Source organism: Mytilus trossulus, chromosome 4, assembly GCF_036588685.1.
Source record: "Mytilus trossulus isolate FHL-02 chromosome 4, PNRI_Mtr1.1.1.hap1, whole genome shotgun sequence".
NCBI classification, from domain to species: Eukaryota; Metazoa; Mollusca; class Bivalvia; order Mytilida; family Mytilidae; genus Mytilus; species Mytilus trossulus.
Window position 1 is genome coordinate 88,053,162 of NC_086376.1, and position 23,462 is coordinate 88,076,623.

Sequence of the window (23,462 nt, forward strand, 5' to 3'; positions counted from 1 at the left end):
ATTTCATAAACAATGTCATTGTGACATCGGAATAGCGAAATAATAGACACAAAAAGAAAATTAAATTAAATTTTGGTGAAAAATTAATTAGATTTGCAATTTATAAAACGTATCATTTTCTCCTCGCTAAAAGCAATGCTAAATTCTACAATGTAATTTTTTTTTATTGTAGTGTATAAACGTGCAGGTCATTTACATGACATGTAGGGTTTATCTTGTGTGAGATAACGATCAAAAAGAATGATGCATAACTTGACATTTTATATTCATCTTTCATGTTTACATGTACAAATAAAATGTACGTCATGACTTAATATCCCAAATTTTTATAGTGACGAGGACTGGTATATATAAGTGTTATAAAGTCGATATAGTCCAAGATAATGAGAACCTGATGCTTGGATGTATCACAAAACAATGTACTTAAAACCACTGTAGTTGCCCGGGTTTCATATGCAATAACAAATATGTTAGACATGCTAGAAGTGGTTTATTTCTTAAACAGTGAAGACAATTAGGGGGGGGGGGGGACAACCCCGCCACTTAATTGTGCGAATATAGTGAAGTTTCAAATTGAAGATTGGATTTATCCATGTAAACAAAAACAAAACAATCAAAACAAAACGTTCCCCATCAATTACACATATTATTTACATATGTCCATATTGAACGTACTAAAATTACATGTCAACTTACCGTAATCTATTTCAACTAGATGTGTCCTCTTATGTCAATTTCTAGTGATAAGGAAGTGTTGTACGTGATTGATATCGTGTGTAAAGTTCTCTAACACACACAAATGTATTTATCTTTTACATTTTAATCAACATGGAATTCTAGAATGGAATTATTGACGTAAATGGTGGTTTCCAGGACGATCCATCCTATTATCTACAAATACAGCGCCATCTATGATATTGTGGAGAAAAAAATCAATGACAATGTAGCCGATGGAATAGGTCGATATAAGATGTATAATTGTATATGAGGTTTAAAAATATCACCTAAAGCGGGCGATAATTGTGTCTTAATTTATTATGTTACATTTAATTTTCGACAAATTAATTATTAATTTGTTTATTAAATTTAACAGATAATTCTTTACATGCCAAAAATACCCCACAACCAAACAAAACCGGCAAAGAAGAGAAAGAGTTTGCCTGAATCAACTTCGATTGAGACCCGATGTAAAATCAAATAGAGTACACTTGAGACCCGATGTACGATCAAATTATAGTGTACACTTTAGACCCAATGTACGATCAAATTAGCGTACACTTGAGGCCCAAAGTAAAATCAAATTAGAGTACACTTGAGACCCAATGTACGATCAAATAGAGTTCACTTGAGACCCAGTGTAAGATCAAATAATATAATACGCTAAAGACCCAATGCTAGGTCAAATTAGTGTACACTTGAGGTCCAATGTAAGATCAAAAACAGTACACTGGAGACCAAATGTCGGGTCAAATAAACTTGAAGCTAAACAAATAATTCGTACGTAATGTGTATATTCGTATTTCTTGTGCACTTTTAATTATTTTTCCGAATTGAACACATACAGTCGACAGAACACAATATAAAACTTGAATTGTCTTTGGGACCGTGACTATATCGCAACATACACGCGCCTTTTTATTTATACCTTTAAAATGTTAGACCCCCCTTTCGGCTGATCCATTAAATTTTCCAGTGTCCTCTGAGTTTAATTGGAGTATTAAATCAGAGGTCCAGTACTAGACCGTATAGACTACTAATATGTTAAAGCTTTGGTTTGCTATTTACAATCAACAATATTACATGTAAAACAGACCATGCATGTGATCTATGTTATGGTGAGGTGGTTTTGTTCCTTTATTTTTGTTAATTCTTCTAAAACATTTAAATTAAAATGTACACTAGCTTTATTAAAACAATATCAGTTGCTCCTGTTGATATAGTAACTTATTTTACCTCTTGGACTCACAGCATCAGCATCGTCCCAATATAACTCGTATTACATTGTTCCGATCTTTACAAAAGTGGCATTAACGTCATTTGTGTTTGACTATGTCGTAAAATACATGTCCAAAATAATTTGATACACCATGAAATTGCTTTTATCCCGAAAATACAAATTATTACCAATTGACACAGATATTCCAACAGGCAGAGGATATTTTGCCGGCTTAGTCAAAATATCGATTTTTACTATTCTCGGCAGGCACTGATTGAATGTGATATCGTAAATCATGGAAATGGACAATTGGGAAGACAAACTCATCTCTTTTGTCTCAATGTTTTACTATGCTACCATACATATCAATTTCTAGATTAAGGTAAAGATATTAGGCAGATTAAACTGTAGTTGTTGTATCCCTAATTTCACGTTCGATGGGCAATTATGATAGACCACAATACCAGCTCCATGGGTATGATATGTGCAAATGATTATTGACGGGGTTGGTCCAAATAATATCCATAAGCCTGAAAAAGGTCCAAAAATGTTTTTTCCTCGCTCCGCGAATTTTTCATAATTAGCACCCTTTCCAAAATCCTGTATTTAGCCCTGTGTGTCGTCTTACACTGGTTTTTAATGAGTGACCTCTAGTATAAGACATGTTCAACATAAGCCGAAACCGAAACTGAAACCGATACCTAACATTAGTACTGAGTTAAATGGTGAATGTTAATAATGTTTGGCTCAACCCTTTTAATCCATTTTATTTTTTGAGATTAGAATACACTGGATGATATACTTATATAACTTCAATTTAACAATAAAAATGCATATATCAAAAAATTGAAGTTAAATTCAACAAGACTTAGTATTAAATACACTAATGCAAATAATGTCAATATAAGATGGCGATACACATTTATTTATGAGGTACATTATTCATGAAACAAGTTGAAGGGAAATGTAAAGGCAACAGTAGTATACCGCTCTTCAAAAGTCATAATTCGATTGAGATAAAAACAAACAGTACATAGGTGCAATATCTTTCCGACTACAGGTGTGATTTTATCAAATTCGTGTTGAAATATAAATTCTACCTGGCGCGATATAAGTTTGTTGAAAGGTCTGCTCGATTGTTGGCTTACATACAAGGACTGTTTGATTCCGGAACAAGTGTCGGATATATTCCATGAAATGTTAATAAAGCTATCATATCGAAAATAGCTAAAATGTGATGTGCAGTAATGCTTATATTCATTTTATATAATATATTCGATTTTCAAAAATAATATTGCTATCAAAAAAGAAAACTATATATATTGGTTTGACTTTCATTTGGGTTTCAGAGAAAAAAATGTTAAATTTGATGATATTAGCACCACCAACGAGAACAACAATCAAAGTGCTGGATAGCATCTCTGGAAAGTTTGCAACTGTAGCTGTGTATTATTCCAAAAAGGTTATAGACGTGTATTATTTCAAATATGTATTTCATCACAGCTTTAATGTTTTAAACTAAACCATTGTCTCGTCAGTAATTATCAAAAATCACTTTTTTATGTTTATCATAAAAAGTTTTGATATTTTCTCATGATTGCAACCTTAAGCTGTAGATCTAAAATAATAAAATATACATGCAGAAAGCTCTGTTAATTTCTTTAAGTACCATGTCAACTTCAAGGGCCTGTGAATTAGTATTTTTTTATTGGTTTAGGTCCTTCATATTTGTTTTTATTTTTTTTTTATTTTGAATTGTTCCACATATCGGGGCCTTTTAAAGCTTTCTTATTGATGACCTTTATCGTGGCCTATAGTTATTAATACATTTTCATTCTTTGAACTCTTTTGGATAGCATTGGTTCTTTGCAAAAAATACTGCATCCTTACTTATAAGTAAGACCGTTACAGTAACTTAAATCAATACAACTGTTAAGAAAGAGAATTAATATTAAAGGCTTTTGTCAAAAATAGGGAACATGTCCATGGGACTCAAATAATGCCCTCGCTAGCATTAACGTTATAAACTCAAGAACTGTAAATGTGACACTACCAAAATTTTTACTTGATCTGAACTATGGGTCAATAAACATTGTGTATTCATTCTTATTTGTTTTGTGTCAGAAACCTATATGTTATGTCAACAATTTGATCGCAATCCAAATTCAGAGCTGTATCAAGCTTGAATGTTGTGTCCATACTTTTCCCAACTGTTCAGGGTTCGACTTCTGCGGTCGTATAAAGCTGTGCCCTGTGGACCATCTGGTTCCATTTGTAACAAGGCACAACCCTAAGGCAGTAAAAATAAATCCATCAAAATTCAAACTTGATCAGTGTTTGTGGTAATGAAAATTGTGTATAAGTTTCAAAACATTTGGTTAAGACAAACTATATTTAGAGAACAAAAACTTAAATTTCCAGCAACTTTTCTTTTTGTAAAGTAGCATTAAACGCTAGAATGGTAAAAGTTACGCAACTAAAGTTCAAACTTGACTTGTGAATTGTGGTTATATATAAGCATTGCGTATCAGTTTCTTACAATTTGGTTCAGGCAAACTAAAGTAAGAGAACAGAAACGAATTTTGGGATATACGGAGGTACTTATAAGTAAGGGGAGAATGTACATACTTACAGAAGAACAAGGATAAAACGCAATACGGTGGGAGCATAAGAACAGCAGTATGACCACAGGAATAAAAAGTTTATATACGCTAGATTCATAATTTTGTTGTTGTAAGCCATTCGTTTGATAAATTATGGTAATCATTGCCTCTGTGTTTGGATGACAAAACAATTGAATTTCTATTTAAATAGGGCATGCTATGCACATGTGTGTCTGTAATCTAAATAAATTTTGAGGTGAAAATGCAGTTATTTAAGCCAAAGGGTACACATCATCATAATTTCATGAACTTCAATCATTTATACAGCACTTGTCTTCATACCCTGAGCTATGTTATTCTAAGAGGTAGATTCTGACTCGGTTGCTTTTAATATGGATGCTATATGATACGAATTTGCGATAATACACCAGAGGACAGTGGTATGATGTAATGATTAGTTTGAAGAAGACTGAAGAAGAATTGACGTTGGGTCAATGTTTTTCTGCTGTCAGTTTGATCCACTTGAGCATGCTGAACGAGTGAAGGCCCTTATATGCACACTGGAATGTATTTAAATAACGGAATTAAAACTTTTCCAATGATTTTTCGCATCAAAATCTTCGATCGATGTTTAGACAAAAACAATGCATTTTAATTTTTTTTTTTTTTTTTATGAAAGCCGGTACCGTATTTACCTGTTCTCGTCCATTAATGAGACATTAGACATATAATTATTGAGTATTTTATATTCTAATGCAATTATTTTGTAACAATTGTTCTGATTGGATGACAGCAAGCGTAAAATTCTCTATCTCCTTGTCTGTAACTAAGGAAGCCGACATTTTGAATTTCGGAATGTATTGACATGTTATTGCTACAATAATAAACAAAACACTCACTTGTTGCGCCTAAAAATCTTCTTTTTATCAAATTTCATTACATTTTGAAGCGGCACAGAAGCCAGAAAACGCCCGGTATTTATGTTTGACGCCGGAAGAATACATATGACGTCACCTAGTGTAGGGACCAAAGAAGATAACATCTTTTCGCGGAATTTTCTTTAATGAAGATTTTACACTTAAATAATGATTGAAATTTAATTATGAACTTGTATTGCATTAGAATAGAGATAACTGTATTGTATTTGAAGCTTTGCGGACGTCCATCGGTAGTTTTACTGTCGCAAATACCCGTTTACCTGTCTCCGCTCCGCGTCGCCAGGTAAACTAAATTTGCGACAGTAAAACTACCGATGGACGTCCTTAAAGCTTCAAATACAATACAGTTATCTCTTAATTCTATCACCTGTGTTTTGTTAAACAAACCATTATCACTTGTCAATTATCCGACGGCTTGTTCTCGCATTTTAATCAGTCATTCCCGATTTTTTCGATACTCTCGGGCTTTTACAACGTTTACGTACGTACATAGTAAACAGGTTAAAGTAGAGCGGAAAATGTTCATTCATGAAATCTTCATGAATGAAACTGACGCAATCTGGCGTAGATTTCTTGTGATTTTCTCTTCAGCGTATGGCAGATCCGCGAAGTAGTGTTTGAGATACTCATTTTCAAAATGAAGTTAAATTCATCTGAATCGTCGGTGAACATTCAATTCTTTTGTTATTAAAGCTGTAATTTTTTCAGTCAAATGAGTAGTTACTCAAAATTTAAAAAAAACCTTCCAAGAATTAAGAGATGGTGCTAAAGTAAATAGGCTTATCCAGTTGATGTCATCTATACCGTACAACCTGGCCTTTGTATCATATCATTCCTATCCCTACGATATTCCATGGTTGGCAAACCCAATGAACGTAGTCTTCATAATTAAGATGATATTTTTTTTTTCCAGTTTTGTGGCCATTCTTTGTACAGATTCCTGTTTTTGGATGTCTTTTTTAAGATACCTTACCAATGACCAGACACGTGTCGCAACTAACAGCGGACGCCGACTATTGATATTTAAATAGTAAGAAACATATCTTGATCCATGTAATCAAAAGAATGACGAATAATTAGAGTTATCGGTAATTCGTATATTTTCCCTTTGATCTTACTGCCTAATATTTTCGAGTATCATCGTACTGGCTGTATCACTCAAAATTTTAGGCAATACATTGCGTGACGTCATAATTACCGATAAACAGAATTATAGGTAGTTAAGTTTTTGATACTGACTACTAGTATATCATGTTGAATATCTTAACTCGCCCTTACAGGCTCGTCTAGATATTCCACATGATATAGTCAGTATCAAAAACTCAACTACCTATTATTCTATATATAACACTCTCTGAGCTTTGTTATAAATATCACTTATATGTTTTAAATTTAAAATTAGATTCGACAGTTGTTCCAAGATCCTGTTCTAAAGTAACATATCAACAAACGACAACGAATTACCATTGAATTACAGGCTTCTGACTTAATTTGAAGAAAAACAGACCAAAACACAAAAACTCTACAATATGCAATGAACTGTGAAATTGAGTTCAAGGTCAAATAAAACCTCGGCGTTTTACGTTTCCGCAAATTGGCATTACTTTTCTGCGAAAAAAAGATGACGTTTCCGTAAAAAAAAGTTTACGTTTCCGCAAAAAAATATCTTTCTTTTCCGGAAAAAAAGTAACTATTCCAGAAAAAATAAATTATTACTTTTCCGCAAATAATTAAGGAATACCTATTGATCGAAAGCAAAGCTATAATAAATCAAAGAGCAGAATGCTCTGAGGGATACGATTGCCATAGTTTTCATTGACACATGTATAGCAGTTCTGACAAATTTTCATTAAACAAATGCATGAGATTTGGCCAAAATTCAAAAGATCAAAGAGGAAAGAAATAGATCCAAGAATACTGTTGCAAAAAAAGCATGAACGTGCGCGAGTCTCAAGCATTTTTGGCCGGTAACCCTGGTACAGCTGGATAGTATTATTCTCTAAACTAATTCAACTGCACATGCAAAATGTAACAATCTGAATAGTCACTCAACTTAAAGAATAGCCAATCCCCGTTACAAGTGTATGAGCCATGTACTTATTGTGTTTTATCGAATTATAGTTATCCTGTACCATTGTAAACTCGTACCATTAAAAAAGAAAAAAAAACTCGAACCATTGCTTACTCGTACCAACTTATTTAAATGCATTCAAATGGTGTTAAATGATGACTATACATGATATACTTTACTTTCACCCAATACCTCTTAAGTCTGTAAAATGTATATAATTTGAAAGTACAATGACCAATTTGTAGCTTATGTTCCTTGTATATTGGATAGAAAATACTGTGGCAGATGTAGATATACACACAGGCACTTGTCTCAGAAAAAAAATTCCTATATACCTTATTATAACACGTATATAGGATTTTTTTTCTTCTTAGACAAGTGCCTGTGTATATACAGTTTCACCCGAAGAAAATTTTTCATGAATAATAAAATCTTAGCAGTTAGTCAAAATGATTGCCAAAATTATTTTTACTGTCTATAAATAAATGTAACAATGAAATTTAACTTATTCCTGTTAAGGGGGTCCACATTTTCCCCGCAAAAAAAGCACATGGCTTTCAACAATTGTAAACATAGCATTCAATTTGTGATCATGGATTACAGCTTTAATTAACTTAAATTGGATATATACATATTCAACATGTTCAATTTTAATAAGGTACAGTTAAAGCAATGTTTTAACTTTCTTCTGGATTAAGTTCTACAGTGGCGGATCCAGAACTTTTCCTAAGGGGGAGCCCGCTGACTGACCTAAGAGGGGGCCCGCTCCAGTCATGCTTCAATGATTCCCTTTATGATCATTTTTTTCCACAAAAAAAGGGGGGGGGCTGGATCCGCCTATGTTCTAGTTTGAAAGATCAGTTAAAACATTAATGCTTTAAAACATTCTTTATTTTTGTCTAAGTTTTCATTTAACTCCTGTGTAAAATTCAAGTAATTCAACTTTATTTCTATTAAGTTTACAAACAGAAACCCATAAAACATCGTATTTTTTATATGTTTTTCTGAATGTTACGACTTCCCAGTAGTACAAGTTAACTTTTTTGGTTCCAATGCCGTGGTACGAGTTAACTTGTTTCCGTATCTTATCACCGTAATTCTAGGAGGAACCCTAAACTTGACCCCTATCATATTGTGTTCACTTATCGCTACACTGACCTTCGGTGCGAAGCTATATATATATATATAGAACGGCGGACCAGTTTAGGAGGAACCCCATTTCTTACTCTTTAATTATTGAAGTTCCTTTGGGTCAGAGGGCATGACTCATTTCCGTACACACTCCTCTGTTTACATTGAGATCGTTCTTAATATAATACGACGTTTACCGGCATTAACGAGTTAATTCTTCTTGACGAATACTTCGAAAGGGGAGACAACTCGAAACGATAACATGGAAGATTCCATTTCTGCTGAAGAGGTGTTATAGGTAATTTTTACGATGAAACATTTATTTTAATTTAAATTATGCATGTGATTTAAAATTATGCAACAACAATAGCCCTCCATATGTAGACAGACATAGAAAGAATCCCATGAGTTTCAAATTAATCAATGAAGCGGGGAATCACTCAATCTGATACCCCTTGAAATCAGGAAAACTACACGCATGTGGGGTCTCACTAATTAGCGACAAAAGCGTCAAGAAGCGACAAGAAGAAAAATAATAAGTGACAAAAAGCAACAAGAAGCTATTAAGCGACAAGAATACATTTTGTTATCACATACATTAAAATATTTTTTAGGATTATATTGAAAGATGAAGAAATAAAAAAAAAATCGATGAAGAGATTGTGTACTTTTTATTATCATATTGATAGATGTAGAAATTAAACATGTGTAAGAGCAAAGGAAATGTAAACGCTATAAAATGAAAATAAAAACAAAGATTTGTCACCTTCCTTTTGAAGGATTTAATAAAACAAAAACATGATATATTATTTCCTTCCTAACTGTACAATTAATTTTTCCTGATAGGACCAACATTAGCTGTGGCTTCACTCTAAGGTAATACACAATTAAGAGCAACAAATGAGAGTAACTAGGTGCGTGTCCTTTGTTTTATTGCAACAATAACATCCATTAACACCTTCATCAATTACACGCACCAGAATATAAAATTATTGTACCGAATAGTGAACACCTGTTGAAAACTCAAGATTGTCATCAGTTTCCTTTAATCTTCAATCTATATGCATAAACATGATAAATATCGTTAAATGAGACAATACACTAAATAAAATGATGAAAAATATTCACAATTTAATTATGTTTTCCTCTTGTTTGATTTCAGTTCTTAATTTGTATTTCACAATTTGTGTATGAATTTTCTGGACAATTATGCACAAATAATGCATTTTGCAAGTTAATTATATGTTGTACAAAAATGGTTTTAAAAACAAATAAAAAGACAAAATATACTTCCTGTGACACCTTATAAAATATCATGTAAATAAATGTAGCAACTGAATTAGATTTACAAGTTTCATTTTTCCCCCCTATCAAAATTAACTTTCCTGTCGTTGAAATTGTTTTCTTTTGCATATTTTTTTAATATTAATTTCGAATAAGTAATATAAATAAAAAAATGTTTTGTTATCGCTAAATAGTTTCTTGTTGCTAATATTATTCTTCTTGTCGCTTCTTGACGCTTTTTGTCTCTACAATTCTTTTTGTCTCTAATTAGTGAGACCACGCATGGACATTAATACAAACCGCGACTTGCGATTTGGAACAAGAACGTTTATTAAATATGATGAATGGTTCTCCATTTCTTTATGAGAGTACAGTATCAAATATCAGTTTCATAACGGTAAAATATAGAAATACTCCACTTCAGTTCTTGTGACAGAAATAGAATTATCGATCGGCTTTCAGAGAACTCTCGCAAGTTATCAAAATTTGGGAATTCCCTCTGACGTGTTTCTAAATTTATAAAAACACTAAATATAAATACTGTTTAATTCTGATTTTCCGTATTGTTAAAAACACGCATATAAGTCAAGGAAAATATCATACATGAAGATTATGAGTAAAACATTACAGGAAAGTTGTTTATGTTCAATTGTTTTGCTTGTTTGTACCTTTTAAAGCAAGACAATCATAAGAATCTGAGATGTTGCCGAATGTTTAGAATAAAACGAATGACGTGAGGGAGTGTGTCATAGGGTCAATGGTAAAAGTCTACAGATTGCTTGACAGCAATCGTATCCCAAAAATAAATATGTATTAAGTTAAAGGTCATCATAACATGTAAGTAAAATACATCATTAAAATGTATGAAAAAGTATGTTCAAAAATATCTTGATCTGAGGTCATAAGTCAGTTCTGGCAGAATATTTGTAGCCAACACGTCGTAAAAAGTCCATATAAGCACATTCACTGTTTACGAATTTTGTATTTTGTTCAGGAAGGAAGGCCATCTTCACCTTTTCATATTTCCGAACGGGTGCTTTTACAGTTAGAGTTCTCATCTTTATGTAAGATGTTGTCTTCAGTTTCAATAACACATCGACAAAGACAAATATGGTAGGATGGCTAGCGTAAAACTGCTCGTTCAGGTAGGCACAAAAAGACTCGACACCATTCGTTGTTCTCTTTTCCTCGGGGTCAGGGGTGATGTACAAATGGTTGGTGGAAATCGCAATTGCCATTTATATAAAATTCCAATATATAATCGGCAGACCTCATGCATTTATCGTCAGATTGAGCATCAGCAATTAATTCAACAAAGCATTTTTCAATCATGTCAGTAGGCAAGTAAGCCAAACCAAAGATTTCTCAATGAAGTTTAACTCATCCTTACCTGAGTCAGTAGTTATATCTAGTAAATTGTAGCTTTACCGAGATCAGAACATTTTCTTTATTTAGAAAGAAAAAATAAATAATTTATCATACATGTTCATTCAAATGTTTTTAATTTACCAGGTAAATTTGCGGAAAAGTAATAAATACAAATTGCGGAAACGCATATTTCAAATTTGCGGAAACGTAGTATTGGAACTTTGAAAAATTAGCGGAAAAGCAATACGCCCGTGAGACTGACATAGTATGTCAAAGAAGAGGAGGAAGTGTCACAAAGTTTTCAAAAGCTTTTCAAAGTACCATGAAATAATGATTAAAAGAACATGTTTTGGAAACTTTTATTGAAATTATAAAAAAAATGTCCCCTAATTAGTGAAATTCAGCTTGAAAAAGTTCGTATGCGTTATGACCTGACATTTCATTCTTCAATTCAGGTAATGACCTGCATTTTCATCGTCACAGGTTGACAGGTATGTCATACACATCATAAAATATTTCTATACACCAAAATATGGCGACCTTTTCGTATAGTATTAGGAAAAAAAGACAAAAACTTGACTTTGACCACTGTACCATGAAAAAGAGGTCAAGGTCAGGTGACACCTGCCAGTGGAATATGTACACCTTACAATGCTTCAATACACCAAATATACTAGACCTATTGCTTATAGTATCCGAGATATGGACTTGACCACCAAAACTTAACCTTGTTCACTGATCCATAAAATGAGGTCGAGGTCAAGTGAAAATTGTCTGACAGGCATCAGGACCTTGCAATGTACACACATACCAAATATAGTTATCCTTTTACTCCTTATAAGAGAGAAAATCTCAACTTTTTTCAAATAATCACTGATAAAAAATGAGTTTAAGGACAATGGAAATGTGACAGATTGAGACTTCGCAAAATGAGGCATCTATAAAAAAAAAGTATGAAGCGTTCAGGTCTTCTACTGTATAAAATATGAAGCTTTTAAGAAGTTGTTTACCATCCACCCCAATTAATCATTATCCCTATGATAAGCTTTTTGCGACAAAAGTCGCAGTCTCCAAAAAAAAATAAAGTTTTGACATCTGCCTGGGGTTTAATTTTCCATGGCAGGAGGGTCAAAATACTATAGCCTTGAAAAAGGTGTTAAATGGTGAAAAAATCTTTTTAAGGACATACTTTGTTTGTTCATGATACTCATTGCAGTATAATTACTAAGGAGTGAAAATGCAATATAAAACACAATTTTGACTAGTTTCAATATTCATAATGGCATTTTAACCCCAGGGTCAATTTTCTAACTAGTATTTTGACACCAGGTTAACTTTTAGGGGGTCCAAAATACCATATGCCACCAGCCTTGATTGCTGATAAAATTTATGTTAATAGTTCAGGAAGAGGTTTTGTAGAGCACTTGTAGAGAAGTAATCCAATAAAGTGAAGGAATACAGTTCTTCCTCTTTGGGTGTAGAAATTCCAAAACAACATAGAACAGACTGTTGTTAAAAGTTTCAAAACAATTGAAAGAATTGACAACAGGAAGCTCAATATGATCAGACGTTTAGTGATATAGTATTAAGCTAAAACTAAATGGGGAATGTGTCCATGGGACACAGATGGTGCCTCTGCATGCTTATCACATTATATAGGGTCACAACTAAAGAACATTTAAAGTCATGCTACCCAAATTTGTACCAGTATTTCATCTGAGTTTTGAGGTAATAAGCATTGTATTGAAGTTTCAGCAAATTTTCCATTTGTACAGGGGCATAACTCTCTAATGGTAAAAGTCATGCCACAAAAATTAAAAATTGGTCAAAAAGCATTGTGTATAAGTTTCATTACATTTGGTTGTGGCAAATTGAAGTAAGAGGACTGAAACTAATTTTGGGGTGTACAGACAAGGGTAAAACTGTATTCCCCCCTCCACTATGACAAGGGCATAAAATTTAATAAAGAACCTGGGGCCAATTTCACAAAACATCGCAAGTTTAAGATTACACTTAAGTCCATAACCAATTTCACCAAAGATTTTACGTCAAGAGTGTGCACACTTAAGTCTCCACGTGATACTTACGACCACTCTTATGATTATCTTAAGTATTTACAAAATGGCTGCAGCATTACAAATCCTTTTCCTGAGATGTCACAGAAAAAAAGAAAGTAAAAGTAACAAAATTATAGTTTATTAATTGATTTAGAGCATCTAGAATAACTAGAACACATTTTATATATCTGAAAGCACTCATTTATACATGTTACTGTACATGCAGTTACACAACAAACTACTTTACATCTGAATCTTAAAAAAAGCAGAAAATACAATCAAAATATATATGATTAGCATGAACCTTGCCTAATATAAATACAGATATAAATACAAATGGTGCATTTTCTAAAATTCTAAGGCACATACACATTTTTACAAAAAATGCATTTTTTGAAACCATATGGATTTCAATGTTTAAATTAAAGCTTTATAATATGTTTTTGAAACAGCTATATTTTTTTCTAGCTAAAATAATACAAATAGAAAATGAAAAACACCTAACCTAAATATCTTATGTATCATAAAAAATGTACATGATCAAACTGTATCACACCATGAAACTATTATCTTATTGTCTGACCAATGGTCAACATCTTTTGCAATCTTCAGGAAATGCGCTCAAAAATTTAATATATCTGTTTTATACAAAATAATATTTAACAAAACTTTTTTCTTTTTAATGACTTGAAGGGATGATAGTTCTTGTTAATTTTAACGGTTTACTTTCATCAACTGACAAGGGATGACCTAAGATGTGTACTTAACCTCATACCAAACACACAAAACAATGAGTGAAATATACATATAAATGCAAATTATGTGATTTAATACAAATTATTTAATGCTGTATCTATATTTTCCCAAATAAAAACAAATATGATTCAAATCATCTAGAATAAAAAAAAAAATATCAAAAGTTGCTGGTCTTTATAAGAGCTGGTAGAAATTGACCCTTTTTGATAGTGGGTTTAATTATTGATGATGTTTTCAAGGCCAAATCGTCCCTTTAAGTAGTTCTTCTAATAAACATGGGCAAAAAATCAGTCATAATCTTGGTCTTTGTGACTCACATAATCTATAATACTTTCATATCATTATAACTGGCACCTATCCTTAAAATCCTGAGAGATTTCCAAATATATCTACTCCTAACTACTTTTTACATACATATCTATCTTTAAAAATTCTTTATTTGAAAATAAAACATTTTATTAATACTGAGAATTAGTCAGTGGTACCTGAAAGTATTATAGCGACCTGAACAGCATATAAATATTCAGAAAAACTTTTGTTGCATAAAACACCATACATTTCTCAGTTAGACCTGAATTTGAACATTTCAACCCAAACAATACACGTTTTAAAGGCACTTTTATCCAATGTATGAACTGGAATCTGGCAGTCAATTGCTAAATGTTAAAATAACAATCCTCATAATATAGATACAGTTAAACGAATATCAACTTTCTTTAGATGTACAAGTTTGCCACCAATTTTTTCCCTTTTTATTCTTGGACGAGCTACAATGTCAAGGTTAAATGTTCTTTGCTTTCGTACTTTTCTCCTGAACTGTAAAGAACTGACTCCTTTCCTGGTATTCATTAAGAATACTCTATTCCCGCTTCCTTTAGCTAATTTATACCGTACATTATCTTTGAGAGCTACGAGAGCTGGTAAAACTTTCAATATTGTCATTTTTGGTTTGATCTGTGACCTTGGGACTGTTAGTATTAATGGTTTTGATGGATCCAAGGGCTCATCAATTGTAGAGTTCATATTGGTGTTGTTATCCTGTAAAATAATGATTAAGAAGTTTTTATTAATCCTAATAGTAATATAAAACTGTTTTTCTAAGATGATTTGAATACACTGGAATTAAATGAAGTTGTAACTTAAATTTAATCATGTAATAAGCCTCACATCCAAAAAAGGGTCACAGATTTCAATTTTTCTGATTATCAAACTCACAAAGGTATTTGATGAGTGGAAACAGTCATTCAAATTTGAATCAGTATCTGATATTTACTACAGGATGTTTTAACAAACCCCTCTTTGCAAAAACGGCCCTCTATGCAGATTTTCTCATTTTGAAACTTATTCAACATGGTTGAAATCAATCTGATGAAAAATGAAAATGCTATCAATAAGAATAAATATGGCATTTTTTTTTTTACCAGTTTCACTCCTGAAAAAATGGTCCCCGTCAGATTTTCTCATTATCAAAACTCATTCACAGATTTGATAACTGGGTACATTCATTAAAACGCAAAGGTTCTGACAGACTTAGTTAGTGTCAGAGAAATGAACTTGATCTTGAAAACATGACAAATCCTACAAAAATATGAATTCATTTTGTGCTTCTAAAGCAACTATTTGTAAAGTTAGTTGAACTTATTCCCAATTTACATCAATGTTTGCTATTTAAAATGCTTGTGCTTTATAACAAATGTGCTCTGTTATAATTAAATACAAAATCATCCAGCTTTTATTTCCATTATTAAAAGACTGTAAAAATATGATCAGGGATATTAAATAATCTGATACAAAATCTAAAAAAAACAAACAAACAAAAAAAAATATCTCCCATTATTTGAATATGACTTTACAAAATTATAAATTATTTAAAATTTTCTATAAAATATAGGTTAAAGAACTTGATACTATGGAATATTTTCCACTCCCTATGATGGGTACTAACACCAAGTCTTTTAATAGTTTATCATTCAGTCTTTTAGTTTTTAAGATCTTCATCACAGACTTCAACATGGGTTATAAAAAAATCTCATTCAACTTTTCCAGGAATTAAATTTGTAAAAATATGGATTTTTGTTGTTTATATAGCATTTACCTGTATACTTCTTTTTGCTCTTTTTGATAGAGGCAAGTCTTTATTTTCTATATCACAGCCATAACAGCCTTCTCCTGGAGGGACACCTGGTCCCCCTGTTGGGGCTGCTACATGAGGTATGTTCTGACCAGGTTGTAATGTTGGTTCTACTGCCAGTACACAATGCCTAAAATACATGAAGCCATATTAAATGATTTCATTGGTCCTCATTTACATATCTACAACAGCCAGTACACAATGCCTAAAATACATGAAGCCATACTAAATGATTGCATTGGTCCTCACTTACATATCTACATGTAGTAGTATAATCAATGGTGGACTGGTTGACTCTCAGCAGGACCGAATATTAAACTTTTATTTTTTTAACCAGAAATAATGATCATCATTTTCTTTGAAATGTAATGCATTCTATTCTTTGGTGTAGAAATGAGTAAGAATATTTGTCAACAAGATGGTCTTCCCCCACCCCCACTGCCTTACCTAAATATCAATTTGATGTGACTACAACTTCATGGTAAACTTCAATTCCTTCATACCAACTGAGAGTGTACTGATTTCAAACTTATATTTTCAATTTAAATGAACCATCAAATCACACAGACATGCACTAAAACATAATGAACCATCTACTTCATAGGCTGGTCATAAACATAGAGAGGTAATTCTGACTATACCTACCCTTGTCCCATGCTATGATATCCATTAGGACATCCACATGTAAACATAGAGAGGTAATTCTTACTATACCTACCCTTGTCCCATGCTATGATATCCATTAGGACATCAACATAAACATAGAGAGGTAATTCTTACTATACCTACCCTTGTCCCATGCTATGATATCCATTAGGACATCCACATAAACAAAGGGAGGTAATTCTTACTATACCTACCATTGTCCCATGCTATGATATCCATTAGGACATCCACATTAACATAGAGAGGTAATTCTTACTATACCTACCCTTGTCCCATGCTATGATATCCATTAGAACATCAACATAAACATAGAGATGTAATTCTTACTATACCTACCCTTGTCCCATGCTATGATATCCATTAGGACATCCACATAAACATAGAGAGGTAATTCTTACTATACCTACCCCTGTCCCATGCTATGATATCCATTAGGACATCCACATTAACATAGAGAGGTAAGTCTTACTATACCTACCCTTGTCCCATGCTATGATATCCATTAGGACATCCACATAAACATAGAGAGGTAATTCTTACTATACCTACCCTTGTCCCATGCTATGATATCCATTAGGACATCCACATAAACATAGAGAGGTAATTCTTACTATACCTACCCTTGTCCAATGCTATGATATCCATTAGGACATCCACATAAACATAGAGAGGTAATTCTTACTATACCTACCCTTGTCCCATGCTATGATATCCATTAGGACATCCACAGAAACATAGAGAGGTAATTCTTCCTATACCTACCCTTGTCCCATGCTATGATTCTTACTATACCTATCCTTGTCCCATACTATGATATCCATTAGGACATCCACATTAACATAGCGAGGTAATTCTTCCTATACCTATCCTTGTCCCATACTATGATATCCATTAGGACATCCACATTAACATAGAGAGGTAATTCTTACTATACCTATCCTTGTCCCATACTATGATATCCATTAGGACATCCACATTAACATAGAGAGGTAATTCTTACTATACCTACCCTTGTCCCATGCTATGATATCCATTAGGACATCCACATTAACATAGAGAGGTAATTCTTACTATACCTACCCTTGTCCCATGCTATGATATCCATTAGGACATCCACATTAACATAGAGAGGTAATTCTTACTATACCTACCCTTGTCCCATGCTATGATATCCATTAGGACATCCACATAAACATAGAGAGGTAATTCTTACTATACCTACCCTTGTCCCATGCTATGATATCTATTAGGACATCCACATAAACAAAGAGAGGTAATTCTTACTATACCTACCCTTGTCCCATGCTATGATATCCATTAGGACATCCACATAAACAAAGGGAGGTAATTCTTACTATACCTACCCTTGTCCCATGCTATGATATCCATTAGGACATCCACATTAACATAGAGAGGTAATTCTTACTATACATACCCTTGTCCCATGCTATGATATCCATTAGGACATCCACATTAACATAGAGAGGTAATTCTTACTATACCTATCCTTGTCCCTTGCTATGATATCCATTAGGACATCCACATAAACATAGAGAGGTAATTCTTACTATACCTATCCTTGTCCCATACTATGATATCCATTAGGACATCCACATTAACATAGAGAGGTTATTCTTACTATACCTACCCTTGTCCCATGCTATGATTCTTACTATACCTATCCTTGTCCCATACTATGATATCCATTAGGACATCCACATTAACATAGAGAGGTAATTCTTACTATACCTATCCTTGTCCCATACTATGATATCCATTAGGACATCCACATTAACATAGAGAGGTAATTCTTACTATACCTACCCTTGTCCCATGCTATGATATCCATTAGGACATCCACATAAACATAGAGAGGTAATTCTTACTATACCTATCCTTGTCCCATGCTATGATATCTATTAGGACATCCACATAAACATAGAGAGGTAATTCTTACTATACCTACCCTTGTCCCATGCTATGATATCCATTAGAACATCCACATAAACATAGAGAGGTAATTCTTACTATACCTACCCTTGTCCCATGCTATGATATCTATAAGGACATCCACATAAACAAAGAGAGGTAATTCTTACTATACCTACCCTTGTCCCATGCTATGATATCCATTAGGACATCCACATTAACATAGAGAGGTAATTCTTACTATACCTACCCTTGTCCCATGCTATGATATCCATTAGGACATCCACATTAACATAGAGAGGTTATTCTTACTATACCTACCCTTGTCCCATGCTATGATTCTTACTATACCTATCCTTGTCCCATACTATGATATCCATAAGGACATCCACATTAACATAGAGAGGTAATTCTTACTATACCTATCCTTGTCCCATACTATGATATCCATTAGGACATCATCATTAACATAGAGAGGTAATTCTTACTATACCTATCCTTGTCCCATACTATGATATCCATTAGGACATCCACATTAACATAGAGAGGTAATTCTTACTATACCTACCCTTGTCCCATGCTATGATATCCATTAGGACATCCACATTAACATAGAGAGGTAATTCTTACTATACCTATCCTTGTCCCATACTATGATATCCATTAGGACATCCACATTAACATAGAGAGGTAATTCTTACTATACCTACCCTTGTCCCATGCTATGATATCCATTAGGACATCCACATAAACATAGAGAGGTAATTCTTACTATACCTACCCTTGTCCCATGCTATGATATCTATTAGGACATCCACATAAACATAGAGAGGTAATTCTTACTATACCTATTCTTGTCCCATGCTATGATATCCATTAGGACATCCACATAAACATAGAGAGGTAATTCTTACTATACCTACCCTTGTCCCATGCTATGATATCTATTAGGACATCCACATAAACAAAGAGAGGTAATTCTTACTATACCTACCCTTGTCCCATGCTATGATATCCATTAGGACATCCACATAAACAAAGGGAGGTAATTCTTACTATACCTACCCTTGTCCCATGCTATGATATCCATTAGGACATCCACATAAACAAAGAGAGGTAATTCTTACTATACCTACCCTTGTCCCATGCTATGATATCCATTAGGACATCCACATAAACAAAGGGAGGTAATTCTTACTATACCTACCCTTGTCCCATGCTATGATATCCATTAGGACATCCACATTAACAAAGGGAGGTAATTCTTACTATACCTACCCTTGTCCCATGCTATGATATCCATTAGGACATCCACATGTAAAGGATGACACTGTAGGAGCACAACCAAACAGACATGGATCAGTACCACAAGCATTCAAAGCTGAAATAAACAAATTATATAAATTAATAACATAAAAAGATGTTAGGGCTATTCCAGAAAAAATATATGGGGGGTTGGAAGGCACATTGTATTTATAATACAAGGGTGATGTATATCAGAGCAACTTTTCACACTATAATTCTCAATTTCAATTGTCTGGGTGGGGGATGCTGAAAAAAACTGCCTTCCAAAACCCCATACATTTTTATCTAGAATAGCCCTTATGTAAATCAAGGGCTGACGAAGGATAGTATTCTTAAGGTATATTGTTGAAATCTCTATTTACTATTTCTATGAAATTTCTGCAATATAATGGCCTCTTCAACAAATATTGGTATTTTTTTTATTCCAATAGCTATTCAAACTTTAAAAATTATGAGATATTCATTGATTTGTTAAAAAAAAATTTAAACAGGGCGATGACAATTTTAATAATATTTAATAGGCATGAACAGATGTTTCCAAAAAGCATCCCTGCTTTTCACAGACTTTTTTATTACATGTTACTAACATAATATTTATATTGAATAGTTAGAACATGACAATGTATTGAGATCAAAGTCAATCCCTGTATTAACCTAACTGATAAATGACAATGTATTGAGATCAGAGTCAATCCCTGTATTAACATAACTGATAAATGACAATGGATTGAGATCAGAGTCAATCCCTGTATTAACATAACTGATAAATGACAATGGATTGAGATCAGAGTCAATCCCTGTATTAACCTTACTGATAAATGACAATGGATTGAGATCAGAGTCAATCCCTGTATTAACCTAACTGATAAATGACAATGGATTGAGATCAGAGTCAATCCCTGTATTAACATAACTGATAAATGACAATGGATTGAGATCAGAGTCAATCCCTGTATTAACCTTACTGATAAATGACAATGGATTGAGATCAGAGTCAATCCCTGTATTAACCTAACTGATAAATGACAATGTATTGAGATCAGAGTCAATCCCTGTATTAACCTAACTGATAAATGACAATGGATTGAGATCAGAGTCAATCCCTGTATTAACCTAACTGATAAATGACAATGGATTGAGATCAGAGTCAATCCCTGTATTAACCTAACTGATAAATGACAATGGATTGAGATCAGAGTCAATCCCTGTATTAACCTAACTGATAAATGACAATGTATTGAGATCAAAGTCAATCCCTGTATTAACCTAACTGGTAAATGACAATGTATTGAGATCAGAGTCAATCCCTGTATTAACCTAACTGGTAAATGACAATGTATTGAGATCAAAGTCAATCCCTGTATTAACCTAACTGGTAAATGACAATGTATTGAGATCAGAGTTCATCTCTGTATTTGAGTTCAGGTTCCAACCCTGTATTAAACTTACTGATACAGTACAATGAGTTAGGATCAAAGTCCATTCCTGTATTAAACTTACTGATACAGGACAATGAGTTGGGATCAAAGTCCATCCCTGTATTAAACTTACTGATACAGGACAATGAGTTAGGATCAAAGTCCATCCCTGTATTAAACTTACTGATACAGGACAATGAGTTGGGATCAAAGTCCATCCCTGTATTAAACTTACTGATACAGGACAATGAGTTAGGATCAAAGTCCATCCCTGTATTACACTTACTGATACAGGACAATGAGTTAGGATCAAAGTCCATCCCTGTATTACACTTACTGATACAGGACAATGAGTTAGGATCAAAGTCCATTTCTGTATTAAACTTACTGATACAGGACAATGAGTTAGGATCAAAGTCCATTTCTGTATTAAACTTACTGATACAGGACAATGAGTTAGGATCAAAGTCCATCCCTTTATTAAACTTACTGATACAGGATAATGAGTTAGGATCAAAGTCCATTTCTGTATTAAACTTACTGATACAGGACAATGAGTTAGGATCAAAGTCCATTTCTGTATTAAACTTACTGATACAGGACAATGAGTTAGGATCAAAGTCCATCCCTTTATTAAACTTACTGATACAGGACAATGAGTTAGGATCAAAGTCCATCCCTGTATTACACTTACTGATACAGGATAATGAGTTAGGATCAAAGTCCATCCCTGTATTACACTTACTGATACAGGACAATGAGTTAGGATCAAAGTCCATTTCTGTATTAAACTTACTGATACAGGACAATGAGTTAGGATCAAAGTCCATCCCTGTAATAAACTTACTGATACATGACAATGAGTTAGGATCAAAGTCCATCCCTGTATTACACTGACAACTGTAACTACCAGGCATATTAATACACTGTGATACTCCACAGATAGAACCTTCTGTACATTCATCTGTGTCTGTAATATACAATATATACAAAAGTTAACAAGATATTTATGTCGTCAACATTGTAAACAGATAAAAATGATTTGTTTATTCAATGAGTTTTCCTGATTGTTTCCATCTTATCGAAGATAAATTTTAAAATGACTCCTCGAAAATCAAAGTTTATTTCAAATAGTTTGGGCTGCCAATTTCATCCTTTAGATTTTTTTAAATCATATTGTAATACTAATTTTCAGATAAATTATTTGATATTGTACATGTAATGCACATCTATATACAAAATGATATATAGGACTTTCAGTCTGAAAACTTATCTCTATCAAGCAACATACCTTCACACTGTCCCCAAGCATAAGTCTGTATGTACCCAGGAGGACATGTACACCTCCATGAGCCAGGCAGGTTCTGGCAGCCCTCTCTACATCTTCCATCGGCACATTCATCTACATCTGAAACAAATGTTTCAATATGTAAGGAGAAATATTAAATTCATATGTTATTTAATTTTTGTTTATTTCTTCTTGACAATCCTATATAATTACATCATTCATCTTTTCTCCTGTGACATCCCCTTAACTTACCCATACCTTGTTCTCCTGTGATATCCCCTTAACTTACCAATACATTGTCCTCCTGTGATATCCCCTTAACTTACCCACACCTTGTTCTCCTGTGACATCCCTTTAACTAACCCACACATTGTTCTCCTGTGATATCCCCTTAACTTACCCACACATTGTTCTCATGTGGTATCCCTTTAACTAACCCACACCTTGTTCTCCTGTGATATCCCCTTAACTTACCCACACATTGTTCTCCTGTGACATCCCTTTAACTAACCCACACCTTGTTCTCCTGTGATATCCCCTTAACTTACCCACACCTTGTTCTCCTGTGATATCCCCTTAAC

The 23,462-nt window shown here is 33.3% G+C and overlaps 2 protein-coding genes across 2 annotated transcripts in view; both read right to left on the reverse strand.

Moving 5' to 3' along the window:
- Positions 1-23,462, reverse strand: part of LOC134716885 (fibrillin-1-like) — a 138,330-nt gene that overhangs the window by 25,401 nt on the left and 89,467 nt on the right. Inside the window, exons 61-66 of the mRNA XM_063579901.1 lie at positions 22,885-23,001; positions 21,625-22,563; positions 20,835-21,023; positions 20,149-20,251; positions 16,240-16,405; positions 14,846-15,182 (exon numbers count right to left, since the gene is read on the reverse strand). Coding sequence (XP_063435971.1) covers positions 14,846-15,182; positions 16,240-16,405; positions 20,149-20,251; positions 20,835-21,023; positions 21,625-22,563; positions 22,885-23,001 — 1,851 coding nt within the window. The remainder of the gene's footprint in view (positions 1-14,845; positions 15,183-16,239; positions 16,406-20,148; positions 20,252-20,834; positions 21,024-21,624; positions 22,564-22,884; positions 23,002-23,462) is intronic.
- Positions 13,512-23,284, reverse strand: LOC134716240 (fibrillin-1-like). Its single transcript, XM_063579114.1, has 6 exons — positions 23,245-23,284; positions 22,885-23,001; positions 22,441-22,563; positions 20,149-20,251; positions 16,240-16,405; positions 13,512-15,182 (listed from the first exon to the last, which is right to left on the reverse strand). The coding sequence occupies exons 3-6, from the start codon at positions 22,508-22,510 to the stop codon at positions 14,823-14,825; spliced, it is 699 nt and encodes a 232-aa protein (XP_063435184.1). The 5' UTR covers positions 22,511-22,563; positions 22,885-23,001; positions 23,245-23,284; the 3' UTR covers positions 13,512-14,822.